Below are 20,004 nucleotides of genomic sequence, written 5' to 3'. Positions count from 1 at the left end.
TATTTATATTATCATGTTTTTCAATTGATACTTTGGGATTCCTTTCTGCAATATTTCATTACTCTTTGATTGACTTTTTACAGGACTGAAGAAGCTTGAAGAAGGAAGGTGCACGGGAAGTCATGTTTCTCTTTTTTGGAGATGATTTCTTACACTTGGATCCATTGACCCAAGGAACATTCTTCTTCATTCCCATTCCTCCCTCCTTTGTAAAATAAAATTTTCTTTCTCTGCTTATAGTGAGTGGGTAAACAGACAATATGTGGCAACTCTTAGAAAGCTGACCGCCACAGGAAAACAATTCAGACCCATCTTAGCTGCGCACAGTATAGCTACTACATTGAAATACTGGTACCATGGCTCACCACCGGGGGAGATCGTGTCTTTAGGAGTACTAAGTGAAGGTAAACCTGGTTTGTTTGTTTGTTTGTTTATCTTGTATTATTTTAAAACCTCCATGTATGCTTCGTGCTTCTGCTTCTGTGTCCCTGCCTTCTGCCTACATGGTCTATAAGCCTTCTAGACCTCCACAGTTCCATACTCACTTATTTGTTCATGCACTCACTCAGTTAACCATCAGAAATGCTGCTGTGTTTTATGTGAATGCACAGGGGGTTCCACACAGGGATTAGACCAGGCCGCTGCCTTCAGGAGACCTAGAGCCAAGTGAAGAAGCGCCAGCTACAAACACTGCATAGTTCTGTTGAGTTGTTCTCACTGTATCCACGCTGAGGAAGGGAAATAGGTTGATTTTGGCAGATGGCAGGAAGAATCAGATCGGACTTCAATGAGGAGGTGACCCTCCAGGAAGCCTTCAAGGTGGAGTAGTGTTCACCTGGCAGACTAGTGTGGGAAGAACATCCCGCAGGAGCCAGAGGGGCAAAGGCGCAGGGTCAGGATACAAAGGGCACATCAAGATGCAGATCATAGAGCACCACACCAGTGGGAACGGGGAAGCTTGCTCCCCAGCCACAAATACTATATATGCATTTTTACGACCTTACTGCTTTAATCTGCTAAAAACTATTTCAGAAGAATTCTATCATTTTTGAAAATAGGAAAGAGCAAGCAGGTGATATTCTGTGTCTTATGGGTTCTATCTAATGCATCTCTTCCCTTTGTGTTTTACTCTCTCCCTGGGCAAACTCATTCACTGCTAAAGCTTCCCACCTCGGCCTCTGCTGAGCTGCAGCCTAGGAAACGCTGTCCCCTGGACATAATGCTGTCACCTGAAACCAACCTACACCAAACTGAACTTACTGTCTTCCTCTCCAATTTGAGCTACTTCTTATATTTCTTATGTTATTGTTAGTGGAACCACCATCCTCCCTATTCTTCCAGGAAATCTCCCCAAATCCCCCAAGTCCAGATTCATCTGTCTCTCCTCTGTACACAGATAGCATCTGTTCCTCCGTCAGAGAGCATCTCACAGCCTGCCCTCATTGGTGGTGCAGTTAATTGCATAAGTCCCCTCCATTGGAGTTTGTACACCGAGAGCAGGGCTTTGCTGGGTCTTCCTGTTGCTACTTTAGGGTTAGATACTCAGTGAATCTTCTTTCAATTGCAGTAAGGTGCATGAGCGCTCTTTTAATGAATAAGGTGAATTCAAATCAGTATGTTACCTTTTAGTGTAATAGGCATTTAAACCTTATCTTTATTTGTAAACAGCTTAATTAATCTCTGTAGGAGTTCACCAATAAACAGTGCAATATTAGAAGTGAAGAGCATGTAATCACTATGTCCCTGAAACCATATGTTGTCTACCCATAAGGCTGGCTCTTTTTTTTTTTTTCTAAGATTGATTGATTGATTAATTTGAGATAGAACACAAGCAGGGAGGAGGAGCAGAGGGAGAGAAAGAAGCAGACCCCCTGCTGAACAAGGAGCCAGATGTAAAGCAGGGTTGAATCCAGGACCCTTGAATCATGACCTGAGGCAGAGGCAAAAGCTTAACTGACTGAGCCACCCAGGCACCCCAATAGGCTGGCTCTTTACAGATAAAAAAGACTAAACAGAGAATCTTCCATGCCCTTTACGGAAAGGCCCTTTAAGTCCTGGTTTCTTGACTATCCTCACATTTTTATTCTACTGAGACCATTTTTGATGACTAGAGTGGCAAGGATCATTTTCTCATTTGATTGAGGCACAAGGGGCGGGGGAGTTTTATTTGAGTGTTTCGTAGATAATAGTAAGTATTGCCAATCTTTTTATTTGGCACACATCCAAACTAGGCCCTGGGAGCTGCCAGGAAATCACCAACTTCCCCACCCCCTGTCTCTTTCACCCTAGTCCTCCCACTGTGGCTATGGGACCACCACAGGAGTTTAGAAGAGCGCAAGGCCAGTTGGACAAATGCCTTGGGCTACCAAAGAGGCAAGGAAAGGCCACAGGGAGCAGACAAAAGGAGTCCAGACAAAATAGAAGAGAAAGACTGCGTGAGCCCCTGAGGCAGAGGCAGGGATTCTGAACCAAGCCAGAGGAGACTGAAGGGGTAACACTAGGGAACAATAGCTTTTCCTTGGGAGAGAAACACGGAAGAGAGAGTTGCCAGAACTTGGAGAGATGCTCAGTCAATACTTCTAGAGTAAGTGTTTCAATCCTCCTGGGAGAGGAATTCCCAGAAATTTGGTTCACCATTACTACTAAAAATTCTGTGTGGGGCACCTGCGTGGCTCAGTGGTTGAGTATCTGCCTTTGGCTCATGTTGTGATCCTGGGGCCCCGGGATGGAGTTCTGCCTCAGGCTCCCCAGAGGGAGCCTCCATCTCCCTCTTCTATGTCTCTGCCTCTCTCTCTGTCTCTCTTGAATAAATAAAATCTTAAAAAAAAAATCATGTACCATCTCTGTCCTTTTCTACAATGCTTAACATGAAGAGTTTATTGTTCTGAGCACTTTTGTTTTGCTTTGCTTTGTGTTTGCTCACTACAGGCCAGTTTGGTATTCCTGAAGGGATCGTCTTTTCTATGCCTGTAAAATTTGAGAATGGAACTTGGATAGTTCTTACAGATCTCACAGATATTGAAATCAGTGAGCAAATAATGACCAGAATGACAAGTGATCTAATTCAGGTAATGTCTGAATAGATACAAAAATGCTGACTCTGCTAATGACCATAAATTGATTCCTCTAGGCCAAGGCATACACTTATTTTCTGTGGGTTCAATTTGCATCCTCTTCCTAAAAATAATCAGGAGGCAATAAGAGTTTGAAGAAATCAATAGAAGAACACTATTCATTAGATTACATAATTTCTGGCATGTTAAAAATATTTGTTGGTTACTTAAAAATCAAGACCCAAATTATTTTTCTATTGAAGATTGATTAAGTTAGCAATCGCGGTCATCTACTTCTCTAATTATAAAATTTTTCTACAGGAAAAACTTATTGCACTTGGAGATTTGGTCAGTTTTCAGCCCTATCAATCAGGTAATATTTTCAATGTGATGTTTGATTGAGCTGCTATTGAAATATTTGTTAAAACTGAATCACTATTGAATATTGATAACTATAATGCACATGTTATCACTTTTAAATGAAATTGTTGACAAAATAAAATGCCAAGTTCAGCATGTCCTTCAAAATAGAACATTTCAAGAGAATGCTAAAGAAATCACGTCTTAAAAACATGAAGACCTTATAAACACTGTGTATAACATATGTATTCATGTCCCAAGCCCGCCGTAACAAATGATCACAAACGGGGTGGCTTCAACAACAGAAACTTACTCTCTAGTAAATAAATGAGACTAGCCGACCTAAATCAAAGTGTTGGCAGGGTCATGGACCCTCTGATGGCTCTAAGGAAGTACCCTTTCCTGCCTCTCCTACTGGCAGTGTTTGGCATTCTGGGCTATGGCTGCATCCCTCCAATCTCTTCCTCTGTCTTCACATGCTGGTCTTCTCTCTCTGTGTGTCTGGTTTCTTCTTCTTAAATGGACACCAGTCATGGCAATCCGGTAAGACCCTTTCTTAACTTGACTAAATCTGCTAAAACCCTATTTCCAAATAAGGCCACATTCACAGGTAGCAGAGATTGGCACTTCAACACATCTTTTTGGAAACACAACCCAACTCACAATGTTCCTTTTACTTTTAGATCACTTAAAACACACACACACACACACACACACACACACACACAATAAATTGTAGTAAGCTATTTTTCTCACTGCCAGTTTCTCTTATCCTAAACTTACAAGGAAGTGCTATTATCTTTTCTTTAATCTTCTAAATATTGAAAATATTTAATAACCAGTATGGTATAGATTGCACCCAATCAAAATAGTTGCTGCCTCTCAGAATGAATTAACTGGTGAAAAGAACCTGACAGGGTACAGAAGGCTGTCCTTGGTCCAGACAAGAGGGTTTAGTGAGGTCAAAGTATGGCAGTGTGGGCAGCGAGAGACAGACACCCCCCCCCCCCAAAAAAAAGAGAGAGAGAGAGACATTCAGGGCAAAGGATGGGCTTTGGAATTCAGACCTGGTTCTGCCTAGAGATCAAGTCACCAGGTATGGGCAAAAGCAAATAAAGCCCAAAGGCAGCACAGAATCCAAGGACACAAACATAGAAGTCCAAAGAGCAGTTGGTTTTCCCTGAAACCCTTTTATTCCCTGCTTTTGCAGAATAGAGCTGCAAATTCCTTTTCTGAGAATAGGCTATAAAGCAGTCATTCTAAATTTGACTGCTTTGACTGGTTGTTAGTCCTAAATTTTCCATAATACTTGCATTATAGAAGATTTTGTGAAAAGGAATAACCTGATTTTATGCTATTTTCATTAACAAGACCAAGAGATAGATGATGATAGATAGATAGATAGATAGATAGATAGATAGATAGATAGAGATATATATCTTGACTCTGTCAACTTCAGACCTTGCCCAAAAAACTATTCCAGAGATTCCAAGATCAGAGTATTGAAAATAATAAGAATTTTGCACACTTTGGAGATCTCTGCTTATCAGCATATCAATGAGATGATTCATGCATGAGGTTTGTTTAATCTTTTGATTAATTTAATACTTAATTTCTTGAATTTTAGAGACTGACTTAGCCAAAGGATATGAAAAGACCACCTTACCTACCACATACAACAACCAGGAAAACCAAAGAGTCTCAGATGGTAGGTATATCAATTGAAAAAAAAAAATGTTCTTTTTATCCAAGGCTTAACACTAAATTTCAAAGAAAGGAATTTGTTTATCTATTAGCCACAAAGTAGGAATTACGTCTTTTATCACCCTCATCCTATATTCAAAAATCAGATCATATTTAAAATTTTAAAGGAAATTACCAGATGTTCATTGAGCACCTTCTCTATACTGGTCACTGTGAGAGACACTGGGGACACAATGACAGAGTTATAGCCACACAGACATGTGTGGGGAAAGGAGCCTTGAGAATATGAAGAAGTAAATGCCAAGATGCACAGTGAATTAAAAAGCTCAATAAAACAAGATAAGCCAAAAGGAAAGAGAGTATATAATAAATAATCTAGAAACTCACAAGTGAAAGAGAGTTCCTTGTAATATATGAAGTAGAAGACACTCATATCTTCAAATCCAGTTGGGACTTAAGATGGCTAAAGGTAGTCAAATGGTCATTTATTCAGAAACTGCTGCTTCTGTCACACAAGGTGAAAATATTCTAGAGATCTATTATACAACAATGCATACATAGTACTGTACACTGAAAAACAAGTTAAAAAGGTAGATTTCATGTTATATGTTTTTAGCACAATAAAAAAAGGAAGGAAGAAAGAAACCACACTAGGTTCTAGGGACATGAACATGAATCAAATGTTGTTCTTGCTCTCCCATCTAATATGGGACACAGCAAAGCCAATCAAAAACTACCTGTTGAGAAGGAAGTGGTATGTAGAGAGCGGCCCAGGTATAATAGAACTACACTGGGAGTGTTCTGACAGGGACAGGAGTGTTAGGAAAGGCTTTCAAGTAGAAATGACATGGAAGCTGAGTCTGGAAGGATGAATAGAATTACTGTCATGTAGTGAAAAAGAAGCCTGCAAGTGGAGGAGTCAGAAAAGCTGTGGAAGGTGCCCCACCAGAAGGAGACACATGGCCAAAAAGGAGGCATTTCAGGTGCCCAAGGTGTGACCAGAGTTGTGAACTCAAGGCGGTCTAAAGTTGTATTCAGAAGACAATATACAGAGTAACTGAGCTACAGCAGAGGATTCCGAAAGGATGGGTTGAACTGGAAGAGGCAGGTGGAGGTCATCTCTAGTTTGGTGGAATGATTAGTTGAGAGCTCAGCAAAATGTCTGATGGGTGGCAAGACAAGCATGAAATGGATGGGGTCAGGCTTAGAGAATTAATCTGGCTTTCTCATTGGCCCCCTAGAGGATGATGGAGCCACTCAAATCACTGTCCAGAGGACCATGGTGAGCTCAGTCCGAGATAGAATAGATATTTTAAGAGACTCCAGTTGGCCCAGCGGGTATTGAGCAATACTCAAGGCAAGAACTGAGGGCTCCAAGGCCTTTGTGAAATGAAAAAAAAAAAAAAAAAAAAAAAACTGTCGGATCTGTCATGACCAAGGTGACTGGCAGCTTTCCAGAATGATTAGAGAAAAGGCAAGTTGTAGAATATGTATTCCAGAGTTTAGGCATCAGAATGATCCAAATTGTTAATTAAAATGTTAGATTCTGGGGAGGAGCAAGATGGCGGAAGAGTAGGGTCTCCAAATCACCTGTCTCCACCAAACTACCTAGAAAACCTTCAAATTATCCTGAAAATCTATGAATTCGGCCTGAGATTTAAAGAGAGACCAGCTGGAATGCGACAGTGAGAAGAGTTCGCGCATCTATCAAGGTAGGAAGACGGGGAAAAAGAAGTAAAGAAACAAAGGCCTCCAAGGGGGAGGGGCCCCGCGAGGAGCCGGGCTGAGGCCGGGGCGAGTGTCCCCAGGACAGGAGAGCCCCGTCCCGGAGGAGCAGGAGCTGCACCGACCTTCCCGGGCGGAAAGGGGCTCGCAGGGAGTTGGAGCAGGACCCAGGAGGGCGGGGATGCCCTCGGGCTCCCGGGGACAGTAACAGCAACTGCGCGCCCAGGAGAGTGCGCCGAGCTCCCTAAGGGCTGCAGCGCGCACGGCGGGACCCGGCGGGACCCGGAGCAGCTGAAGGGGCTCGGGCGGCGGCTCCGCGGAGGGGGCTGCGCGGCCCCGGGAGCAGCTCGGAGGGGCTCGGGCAGAGGAAGAGGCTCCGTGCGGAGGGGGCTGCGCGGTTCCAGGAGCAGCTCGGAGGGGCTCCGGCGGCGGCTCCGCGGAGGGGGCTGCGGGGCGGGAGCGCGAATCCACCAGCGCAGGCTCCGGAGCACAGGGCGCCGGGACACAGCCCAGGATCCCGCCTCCCCCGGGACAGGCAGAGGCCGGGAGGGCCCAGGACAGCAAGGACGCTCCTGCCCCGAGCTGAGCAGATCAGCGGCCCCGCCGAGAGCCTCCAGGCCCTGCAGACGGAGTTCCTGCCGGAGCTGAATCCAGGTTTCCAGAGCTGCCCCGCCACTGGGGCTGTTCCTCCTGCGGCCTCACGGGGTAAACAACCCCCACCGAGCCCTGCACCAGGCAGGGGCACAGCAGCTCCCCCAACTGCTAACACCTGAAAATCAGCACAACAGGCCCCTCCCCCAGAACACCAGCTAGACCGACAACTTCCAGGAGAAGCCAAGGGACTTAAAGTACACAGAATCAGAAGATACTCCCCGGTGGTTCTTTTTTTGTTTGTTTGTTTTTGTTTTGTTTTGCTTTTTGATTTGTTTCCTTCCCCCACCCCCCTTTTTTTCTCCTTTCTTTTTCTTTCTCTTTTTCTTCTTTTTTTTTTTTTTTTCTTTTTCTTCCCTTTTTTTTTTTTTTTTTTTCTCTTTCTCTTTTCTTTCCTTCTTTCTCTCCTCTCTTTTTCTCTTTTTCCCAATACAACTTGCTTTGGGCCACTCTGCACTGAGCAAAATGACTAGAAGGAAAACCTCACCTCAAAAGAAAGAATCAGAAACAGTCCTCTCTCCCACAGAGTTACAAAATCTGGATTACAATTCAATGTCAGAAAGCCAATTCAGAAGCACTATTATACAGCTACTGGTGGCTCTAGAAAAAAGTATAAAGGACTCAAGAGACTTCATGACTGCAGAATTTAGAGCTAATCAGGCAGAAATTAAAAATCAATTGAATGAGATGCAATCCAAACTAGAAGTCCTAACGACGAGGGTTAACGAGGTGGAAGAACGAGTGAGTGACCTAGAAGACAAGTTGATAGCAAAGAGGGAAACTGAGGAAAAAAGAGACAAACAATTAAAAGACCATGAAGATAGATTAAGGGAAATAAACGACAGCCTGAGGAAGAAAAACCTACGTTTAATTGGGGTTCCCGAGGGCGCCGAAAGGGACAGAGGGCCAGAATATGTATTTGAACAAATTCTAGCTGAAAACTTTCCTAATCTGGGAAGGGAAACAGGCATTCAGATCCAGGAAATAGAGAGATCCCCCCCTAAAATCAATAAAAACCGTTCAACACCTCGACATTTAATTGTGAAGCTTGCAAATTCCAAAGATAAGGAGAAGATCCTTAAAGCAGCAAGAGACAAGAAATCCCTGACTTTTATGGGGAGGAGTATTAGGGTAACAGCAGACCTCTCCACAGAGACCTGGCAGGCCAGAAAGGGCTGGCAGGATATATTCAGGGTCCTAAAGGAGAAGAACATGCAACCAAGAATACTTTATCCAGCAAGGCTCTCATTCAAAATGGAAGGAGAGATAAAGAGCTTCCAAGACAGGCAGCAACTAAAAGAATATGTGACCTCCAAACCAGCTCTGCAAGAAATTTTAAGGGGGCCTCTTAAAATTCCCCTTTAAGAAGAAGTTCAGTGGAACAGTCCACAAAAACAAAGACTGAATAGATATCATGATGACACTAAACTCATATCTCTCAATAGTAACTCTGAATGTGAACGGGCTTAATGACCCCATCAAAAGGCGCAGGGTTTCAGACTGGATAAAAAAGCAGGACCCATCTATTTGCTGTCTACAAGAGACTCATTTTAGACAGAAGGACACCTACAGCCTGAAAATAAAAGGTTGGAGAACCATTTACCATTCGAATGGTCCTCAAAAGAAAGCAGGGGTAGCCATCCTTATATCAGATAAACTAAAATTTACCCCAAAGACTGTAGTGAGAGATGAAGAGGGACACTATATCATACTTAAAGGATCTATTCAACAAGAGGACTTAACAATCCTCAATATATATGCTCCGAATGTGGGAGCTGCCAAATATATAAATCAATTATTAACCAAAGTGAAGAAATACTTAGATAATAATACACTTATACTTGGTGACTTCAATCTAGCTCTTTCTATACTTGATAGGTCTTCTAAGCAAAACATCTCCAAAGAAACGAGAGCTTTAAATGATACACTGGACCAGATGGATTTCACAGATATCTACAGAACTTTACATCCAAACTCAACTGAATACACATTCTTCTCAAGCGCACATGGAACTTTCTCCAGAATAGACCACATATTGGGTCACAAATCGGGTCTGAACCGATACCAAAAGATTGGGATTGTCCCCTGCATATTCTCGGACCATAATGCCTTGAAATTAGAACTAAATCACAACAAGAAGTTTGGAAGGACCTCAAACACATGGAGGTTAAGGACCATCCTGCTAAAAGATAAAAGGGTCAACCAGGAAATTAAGGAAGAATTAAAAAGATTCATGGAAACTAATGAGAATGAAGATACAACCGTTCAAAATCTTTGGGATGCAGCAAAAGCAGTCCTAAGGGGGAAATACATCGCAATACAAGCATCCATTCAAAAACTGAAAAGAACTCAAATACAAAAGCTAACCTTACACATAAAGGAGCTAGAGAAAAAACAGCAAATAGATCCTACACCCAAGAGAAGAAGGGAGATAATAAAGATTCGAGCAGAACTCAACGAAATCGAGACCAGAAGAACTGTGGAACAGATCAACAGAACCAGGAGTTGGTTCTTTGAAAGAATTAATAAGATAGATAAACCATTAGCCAGCCTTATTAAAAAGAAGAGAGAGAAGACTCAAATTAATAAAATCATGAATGAGAAAGGAGAGATCACTACCAACACCAAGGAAATACAAACGATTTTAAAAACATATTATGAACAGCTCTACGCCAATAAATTAGGCAATCTAGAAGAAATGGACGCATTCCTGGAAAGCCACAAACTACCAAAACTGGAACAGGAAGAAATAGAAAACCTGAACAGGCCAATAACCAGGGAGGAAATTGAAGCAGTCATCAAAAACCTCCCAAGACACAAGAGTCCAGGGCCAGATGGCTTCCCAGGAGAATTTTATCAAACGTTTAAAGAAGAAATCATACCTATTCTCCTAAAGCTGTTTGGAAAGATAGAAAGAGATGGAGTACTTCCAAATTCGTTCTATGAAGCCAGCATCACCTTAATTCCAAAGCCAGACAAAGACCCCGCCAAAAAGGAGAATTACAGACCAATATCCCTGATGAACATGGATGCAAAAATTCTCAACAAGATACTGGCCAATAGGATCCAACAGTACATTAAGAAAATTATTCACCATGACCAAGTAGGATTTATCCCTGGGACACAAGGCTGGTTCAACACCCGTAAAACAATCAATGTGATTCATCATATCAGCAAGAGAAAAACCAAGAACCATATGATCCTCTCATTGGATGCAGAGAAAGCATTTGACAAAATACAGCATCCATTCCTGATCAAAACTCTTCAAAGTGTAGGGATAGAGGGAACATTCCTCGACATCTTAAAAGCCATCTATGAAAAGCCCACAGCAAATATCATTCTCAATGGGGAAGCACTGGGAGCCTTTCCCCTAAGATCAGGAACAAGACAGGGATGTCCACTCTCACCACTGCTATTCAACATAGTACTGGAAGTCCTAGCCTCAGCAATCAGACAACAAAAAGACATTAAAGGCATTCAAATTGGCAAAGAAGAAGTCAAACTCTCTCTCTTCGCCGATGACATGATACTCTACATAGAAAACCCAAAAGTCTCCACCCCAAGATTGCTAGAACTCATACAGCAATTCGGTAGCGTGGCAGGATACAAAATCAATGCCCAGAAGTCAGTGGCATTTCTATACACTAACAATGAGACAGAAGAAAGAGAAATTAAGGAGTCAATCCCATTTACAATTGCACCCAAAAGCATAAGATACCTAGGAATAAACCTCACCAAAGATGTAAAGGATCTATACCCTCAAAACTATAGAACACTTCTGAAAGAAATTGAGGAAGACACAAAGAGATGGAAAAATATTCCATGCTCATGAATTGGCAGAATTAATATTGTGAAAATGTCAATGTTACCCAGGGCAATATACACGTTTAATGCAATCCCTATCAAAATACCATGGACTTTCTTCAGAGAGTTAGAACAAATTATTTTAAGATTTGTGTGGAATCAGAAAAGACCCCGAATAGCCAGGGGAATTTTAAAAAAGAAAACCATATCTGGGGGCATCACAATGCCAGATTTCAGGTTGTACTACAAAGCTGTGGTCATCAAGACAGTGTGGTACTGGCACAAAAACAGACACATAGATCAGTGGAACAGAATAGAGAATCCAGAAGTGGACTCTGAACTTTATGGGCAACTAATATTCGATAAAGGAGGAAAGACTATCCATTGGAAGAAAGACAGTCTCTTCAATAAATGGTGCTGGGAAAATTGGACATCCACATGCAGAAGAATGAAACTAGACCACTCCCTTTCACCATACACAAAGATAAACTCAAAATGGATGAAAGATCTAAATGTGAGACAAGATTCCATCAAAATCCTAGAGAAGAACACAGGCAACACCCTTTTTGAACTCGGCCATAGTAACTTCTTGCAAGATACATCCACAAAGGCAAAAGAAACAAAAGCAAAAATGAACTATTGGGACTTCATCAAGATAAGAAGCTTTTGCACAGCAAAGGATACAGTCAACAAAACTCAAAGACAACCTACGGAATGGGAGAAGATATTTACAAATGACATATCAGATAAAGGGCTAGTTTCCAAGATCTATAAAGAACTTATTAAACTCAACACCAAAGAAACAAACAATCCAATCATGAAATGGGCAAAAGACATGAACAGAAATCTCACAGAGGAAGACATAGACATGGCCAACATGCATATGAGAAAATGCTCTGCATCACTTGCCATCAGGGAAATACAAATCAAAACTACAATGAGATACCACCTCACACCAGTGAGAATGGGGAAAATTAACAAGGCAGGAAACAACAAATGTTGGAGAGGATGCGGAGAAAAGGGAACCCTCCTACACTGTTGGTGGGAATGTGAACTGGTGCAGCCACTCTGGAAAACTGTGTGGAGGTTCCTCAAACAGTTAAAAATATACCTGCCCTACGACCCAGCAATTGCACTGTTGGGGATTTACCCCAAAGATACAAATGCAATGAAACGCCGGGACACCTGCACCCCGATGTTTCTAGCAGCAATGGCCACGATAGCCAAACTGTGGAAGGAGCCTCGGTGTCCAACGAAAGATGAATGGATAAAGAAGATGTGGTTTATGTATACAATGGAATATTACTCAGCTATTAGAAATGACAAATACCCACCATTTGCTTCAACGTGGATGGAACTGGAGGGTATTATGCTGAGTGAAGTAAGTCAGTCGGAGAAGGACAAACATTATATGTTCTCATTCATTTGGGGAATATAAATAATAGTGAAAGGGAAAACAAGGGAAGGGAGAAGAAGTGTGTGGGAAATATCAGAAAGGGAGACAGAACGTAAAGACTGCTAACTCTGGGAAACGAACTAGGGGTGGTGGAAGGGGAGGAGGGCGGGTGGTGGGAGTGAATGGGTGACGGGCACTGGGTGTTATTCTGTATGTTAGTAAATTGAACACCAATAAAAAAAAAAAAATAAAATAAAATAAAATAAAATGTTAGATTCTTAGATCCTCTAATAAGTTATAATCTTACATAGACTGAAGAATGTTAGTGGTGATAAAGTAGAGAAAGTAGAGAAAATAGAGCTGATTTCAGGTGTTTGGGGGGCTATTTGTTGAATGAGCATTAGAATCAAATATCACTTGATAGTGCTTTCCACAGTGTGGGTTTGGTGGGTGGTAAAAGAATTTTGTGAGTGAGGCAGCGGGTGGCTCAGTTGGTTAAGTGTCTAACTCTTTTTTTAAAATTTTTTTTATTTATTTATGATAGTCATTTTGTTTTTTGTTTTTTTTTTTAATTTTTATTTATTTGTGATAGTCACAGAGAGAGAGAGAGAATGAGGCAGAGACACAGGCAGAGGGAGAAGCAGGCTCCATGCACCGGGAGCCCGATGTGGGATTCGATCCTGGGTCTCCAGGATCGCGCCCTAGGCCAAAGGCAGGCGCCAAACCGCTGCGCCACCTAGGGATCCCAGTGTCTAACTCTTGATCTCAGCTCAGCTCTTGATCTCTGGGTCGTGAGTTCGAGCCCCACACTGGGCTCTATGCTGGATCTGGAAGCTACTAAAAAAAAAAATTCATGGGTGATGAAATCAATTTAAGAACTGCCTTTTTTCCCCCCTTGAACTGCAATAAAAGTAATAAGAAAAGGGTGAGTGAGAAGACCAGAATTTTTCCCAACGCACTAGAATAGAATAGAAAAAGATGAATAGAAAATAGAAGAAAAATATAAATCCTGTTTCATGTAACTTTTTTGTTTCATTGTAAGCACACAAGTGCATATAGTACACTATAATATAAAATGCATTTTCTACTGTGAGTCGTGGTCAACAAAGTTTGAAAAACACTGACGTAGAACATTTCATAGGTTGTTAGTTATATTCTAAATCCAATGTGTTTAATTTTTGTTTCAGAATATAAAGATAAAATGTATTCTGATCTACTCCAAGATGAGGAAAAAGACCTAGCTATGTCAAATGTTAAGCCAAACAAGTCACAAACAATCTCTGTAGCACTAATAGTCATAACTCACATTGTCTGGAGAATGACGTTTTGGTCAGAAGAACACAGCACACTTCTCAAGACTCCATATAAAAGTTGATCAGGCACCTTGCAGCTCCCCAAGAGCAAGCACTCAGAGAAACTTAGAGTGGAAAGAACAGGATAGGAGAAAATGAGACTAACTTCAAAAATCAGTGTTCTTTAGATACTAAAATCTCTATTCTATCCATTCTCTGTTTACAGCAGTGGATTTTTTAGATCCGATTCCACAAACCATCTCTGAAAAGCCACATAGTCAAGAACTCATAAATGGTAAGCGGGGAAACCAAATATTAACTAGTCTGTTCTTATTCTATAAATAAAACTGGGTAGCTGGGTAGAAGAGATCAAGTGTCCCCCAGATATAGTTCTTTGCAAATCCCCCCCCCCCCCCCATCTCACATCCCCAGCTTTACTTGCTGTTGCTTCTGGAGCCTCCCTTCCTACATTTATGACCAGGGCTATGTCAATGGCAACTGAATCCTTCCCTGAGAATGAATAAGTAAGGAAATTGACACAGATAGATCTGCACGTCCAGATTTTTCAAGGTCTATAACTTAGTTGTCATATTTTAAGAAAACAAGACCCATGAATGTCTGTATTTATGGAAGAATAGTTTGAAAGGTTAACTTCCATCTTAGATAATGTTATGCTAGACTTCTTTGGGGTTGACCAGTCAGAATATCCACCCACAGCTCCACATTTTTATTTGGATGTCCAGTAAAATGAACAAATGCATGGTATCTTCCATTCTGGAAATGTATAAGATGATGGGCTTTGGAGTAGAGTAGCCACAGGGAATTAGAATTGATACATAGATGAGAAGCAGGGCCACGAGTAGAAATGGAACTGACAATGTAGCTACAGACAAAATTCAGAATGGGAAACAAAGGAACCAAGCAACACTGCACATAGAAATAGATTAAGGTCAAGAGGGAGGCCAGAATTTAGTTTTGCTGTATACAAAGATCTAACAATGGTCTTGTGGTTTGATGTCCCTTGTAGATAGAACCCCTCTCACACACACACTCCCTCAATTGAATCAGATTGAATACAGGCATCCAAGAAACAGAAGAAAGTGCACAAATGAAAAGCTAATAAAAACATAGGTTACTAATGAATTTTTAATATACCTTTCATTCTCCTTTTACAGATTCTGGAGACAAAACTGTGGAAGAGCGACAAATAAATTAGACCAACTATAAAGTTATTTGGTAGTGTAATAAATATGGAGAGACCCATGAATGTCTGTATTTAGGGGAGAATAGTTTGAAAGGTTAACTTCCATCTTAGATAATGTTATGCTAGACAATAACAATTGCAGCACACACACACACAAAAAAAGTGGATTTGATCATGTTGTGTGACCTGAATCGACTCATAGGTTTACTTATTGTCCCATTGTCTCATACAGTTTAGTGTCAATTGCTGTTTTTTAAGCTACATTAAAAGATAGTTGTCAGTCATGGCATCCTTGACTAAACATGCTTCTAGGAGAGCCTGCTTCCCCCACATGCCATACCTAAGTCACAGACACAAGTGGCCATGTTTGCTCAGCTGTCCTCACCATCCTTGGCTTCAACTGATTGGATTAGAATCAATTAGATTATCTCTTACTCCATCAAAACATTTTCACTGAGAAAAATGGACAAGTAAGTTGGTGTCTGGATGAGGGCAAAGGTAGTAACCCTAGAAAAGGCCACACAATTCTGCTGTCAGGTCTTCAGAGCTAGTCAGGTTCAGCACCTTCATAAGGTCTGGCTGTGTATTTTTTCTCCTTGGATTTGCTTGGGATAATTATCTTTACAATAAATCACACTTTTGCTTTAGCTCAGATGGAATAGGTTTCTGTTTCTTGACACCAGATGTGGCCTGAATAAATGAATTTTGAAAGGAAAGCATAATATTTTTACCATATAATTACATGGTTTAAGTAAAAATTACAGTCTTTATTAAAGCAGTAATAGTCAAACAACATGCTCATATATTTTCAAGCTAACAGAACCCTTTACAAATGCCAATTAGGAACTTTTGAGAGCCCAGGAGTCACTTTAAAAACTGCTGATATCTGTGCTTTCTCTGTAGTTTAAATAGCTCTTACAGTACAAATTGCTTTCTGAAAATTCAGGAAAATGTCAGATGCTCCTTCATTGCTTCTGCACCATTATGATTCAAAACGGTGACTAACTTTTGCTTGTATCCAAAGTCAGCGTCTCATTTGATGTTATTGTAAAGAAAACTTCATGTCTGTCAGTGTTAAGGAATTTGGGTGAGGTTTTGTGCCCTAATCCCACCATTTCCCCTGCCTCTCCTTGTGATACTCTCACAAAGGAGTGTGACCACAAAGAACAATAGCTGGATGGGAAGTCACATGATGCTCTACACAGAGATGCGCATGTGGTAGTCATTCCTCAACACACCCGGCTTCTTCATGGCAAAACTAAGCTAGATTGGAAAATAAAACTCAGACCAAGAACCCCAAGCAAAGCTTCCTGTTCCATTCCCCTTGAATCGGGTATACCGGTCACTTATCAGCAGGAACCAGATGGAAAAGCTGGAATAGAGAATATAACTATGAAAATCTATCACCTTTCAAGGCAGTGATATACTTTCCAGTGAAAGAAGCCCTGACCATTCAGATAATCAGCTGCTTCTCCAGGTGGACATCTAGAGGGACCTAGAGAGAGACAGAAGCAGAGTTTCTCCTTTTTAAAGACACTATAGGAAACACTCAGCCCCATCCCCAGCAGGCTATTCTTTCCAGCATGAATATGAGCTGTTGTGTGTTTGAACCATTATAGGATGACCAGGATACTCTAGGATAGACTCCTATAGGAGCACACATCAAATTGATATTAATTGTCACACATTATATCACATATTTGACCCAAATTAATATAAGATACGGAATTACACCAGAAGGAGAGTATTAGTGTTTGCTCTTTGTTTAAAATAATGCTGGTACCATTTCAAAAACATCTCTCGGAGAGTTTTGTTTCAGCTAATGCACTAGCTATCATGGTACCCTGATGTGTATCATAGATCAACTTGGGAAACCTCAAATCTGGTCTTCCCATCAGAAGTAACTTTAATATGAGATTATTAAAAATAATTTCTGGGATCCCTGGGTGGCGCAGCAGTTTGGTGCCTGCCTTTGGCTCAGGGCGCGATCCTGGAGACCCGGGATCGAATCCCACATCGGGCTCCCAGTGCATGGAGCCTGCTTCTCCCTCTGCCTGTGTCTCTGCCTCTCTCTCTCTCTCTGTGACTATCATAAATAAAATTAAAAAAAAAATTTAAAAAAAATAAATAAATAAAAATAATTTCTCTCTGTTATTAAAACTGTCATGACAAAGGCATGAGGGAGAAATATTCAGTAGAAAATTTACAGTATTACTCAGAAGCAATGGGTGAATAAAGCAATAACTGGTCACAGAAATATAGGTTAAGTATATATTTCCTTACAACTATAGAAAGCACTGTTACTTGCTCTCCCTACAGCCCTATCCCCATTACCTTGACTAAGAGAACTCTGATTTTATTAGGATGTACAATAGGCCCAAAACTAGGGCATGGATCTTGCTAGATCTAGTCTAGTTCCATGTGCCAATGACTGGGTCTGGGGGTAGGCATGTGATGTGGTTTTGTACAATAACACATAAGAAGTCTTCTGGAGGTGTGTAGGGAGCAGACAGGGTTGAAGATGAATGAATAGCATAGGAAAAGAAAGCACTCTGGCTTCCACCTACTTCCTTCCTGTGGAAAATGCTCTTCTACCAGGATATGATGCTTGCAGCTTAGGCAGCTATTCTGTGGCCATGAGGAGACATATCACCAGTACAGTGCCACCAAGAGGGTGGCAGTGTGGAAAGAAGAAAAGCCTGGCACCTGGGAACTGAGACCTTGATGAACTAAAAGAGCCTCTGAACCAACTCTGGACCAACTTCAGAATTTCTGTGTGTGTGTGTGTGTGTGTGTGTGTGTGTGTGTGTGTATGACTATATACACTTACAGTCAACAGGTATATAACTTGATAGAGAACTATCAACTTGTTCTTACTTGTTTCAGAGGAATAAATAGGAAATATATTTAGATATTTTAAACAATTGACTCTGCAGCCAGGCTCAAAACCTTTATGGACTCCTATTTCTGTAATATTCTCCCCAATTCCAGTTTGTATATGCCTAGTTCAGTCCTAGACCAGTGTTTTTCAACATTAGCATGAATCAGAATCATCTGTTAATACAGATCGCTGGGCCCCACCTCCAGAGTTTCTGATCGAGTAGGTTTTAGGTAGAGCCTGGGAATTTGAATTTTTAGCAAGTTCTCAGGTTATGCTGATGCTTCTGATCTGGGGACCAAACTTCGACAAGCACTGCCTACTCTGTGGGCAGTCATGCCCTAAATCAGCCCACATGCCCAGTGCCCTCTACTCACACCTACACCCCAGATAGTTCAGTCTGAATTTAACTTCCTGACCACAGGATTTCTCTCCATGCTTACCAGTAAATTGTTTTATGCCACCTCAATGCTATCCAAACTGGTCCATCACAATCCTATGAGCCTTAGGTCTGCAACCTGCCTTGCTTTTACACACACGAGTTGCCCTGCCTAGAGTGTCCCCAAACTTTATCTCACTGAAGACTCCTTAGGTCTGACACAGTGGGTGGCCTTCCCTCTCTTGACCAAGTCACTATTTCTTTCTATCTCAGAGAGATGAAAATCATGGAACTCCAACATATAACCTACTTGGTTCAAGAGCCTTTTTCTTCCTTCTACTCCCTACCAAGTACAAGTGGGGGATAATGTCCTATATAACTGTTCTTTGCTCCTTTGCTGGCCTTAGCATAAGCATCTTTAAAATTTCCTTGGCCCAGAGCTTAATGCTCACTCATTCTGCAGAGGACACAGAAAGGTTACCTAAGCTTATAGCTGAGCTGCTGGAAGCAAAACTAGTAACCCTCCTAAGAGTGAGCAGCTGCTCTGTCCTTCACATTAATTTCTCCTGGGTAGAAATCATGAGCCCATAGAGACATCTAATCACTACTTTCTCACTATTGATACAAAGAAGTATGATTTTTACACAAAGGGCATATAAGCATGGGTTTTACAGAATACACACAGTGTCTTCCTTTCTCGTAGGTATACTACTTGTCTCTGAGACAGTGGCCATAAACTGGAGTTTGTCTTGCTCAAGAACAACATGCAATGGTCACACTCAAGTAATGCCACCAAGCAAGTTTTCATCCTTATTTCCTAAGAACTAACTCAGTGTTTGAAAAATACCCTATGAGCTCTCAGTCTCCATGCTGACTTGACCTATCATCAGTGCTGGACATGGTTGATTATTTACTTCTCTCTGATACACTTCACTTGCCTTCCAGGTCATGACACTCTCATGGTTTTCTTCTTATTTAATGTCCATAAAGTGCCCCCCCCCCCGCCGCCATTTTTTTCTCAGTATCCTTTGCTGGTTCTTTTTATCCAGTCATAATGTTAGAGAGACCCCAAGGATCTGTCCTTGGCTATCTGCTTGATTTACACTCATCTGTTCATGATCCCAACCTGTCCCATGACTTTATATGTCATCGATACATAAGTAACTCCCAAACTTGTATCACCAGGCAGTCATCTATTCCAAACCTCAGACTGATCTATGCTGGGTCAATATATTTCCAGTCAACTGGCTAACAGGCAAAGAAATTAACAAGTTCCAAACCTGTCTTTTAACTCCAACGTCTCCCACCCCAAACATACTCTTCCCACAGAATCTCATTAAAGGGAAGCTTTATCCTTCCACTTGCTCAAACCAAATCCCCTGGAGTAATCCTTGACTTTCTCTCACATTCTACACTCAGTCTCTTAGAAAATTCTGTTGGCTCTATCTTCAAAATATTCTTCTAAATTTGCCAGAAGCCATTCTCCACCATTTCCACCCTGGTCTAAGCCACTACTATCTGTCTTCTGGATTAATGTAGAGCGTCCTGATTGGCCCCT

At 41.4% G+C, this 20,004-nt stretch overlaps 1 protein-coding gene across 5 annotated transcripts in view; it reads left to right on the top strand.

The window, feature by feature from the left end:
• The window catches only part of MDH1B (malate dehydrogenase 1B), a 31,587-nt gene extending 15,746 nt beyond the window's left edge, over positions 1-15,841 (top strand). For all 5 annotated transcript variants that reach the window (XM_025441559.3, XM_025441560.3, XM_049106476.1 and 2 more), the window contains 6 exons: positions 241-404; positions 2,929-3,068; positions 3,375-3,426; positions 5,041-5,121; positions 14,212-14,280; positions 15,161-15,841. In XM_025441559.3, coding sequence (XP_025297344.3) covers positions 241-404; positions 2,929-3,068; positions 3,375-3,426; positions 5,041-5,121; positions 14,212-14,280; positions 15,161-15,201 — 547 coding nt within the window. In that variant the 3' untranslated portion in view covers positions 15,202-15,841. The remainder of the gene's footprint in view (positions 1-240; positions 405-2,928; positions 3,069-3,374; positions 3,427-5,040; positions 5,122-14,211; positions 14,281-15,160) is intronic.
• Positions 15,842-20,004: the final 4,163 nt, after the last annotated feature.

The sequence above is a fragment of the Canis lupus genome, chromosome 37 (genome assembly GCF_003254725.2).
Source record: "Canis lupus dingo isolate Sandy chromosome 37, ASM325472v2, whole genome shotgun sequence".
Taxonomy (NCBI): Eukaryota; Metazoa; Chordata; class Mammalia; order Carnivora; family Canidae; genus Canis; species Canis lupus.
Note: the sequence above shows the minus strand (reverse complement) of the source record. Positions and strands in the feature narration are given on the sequence as shown.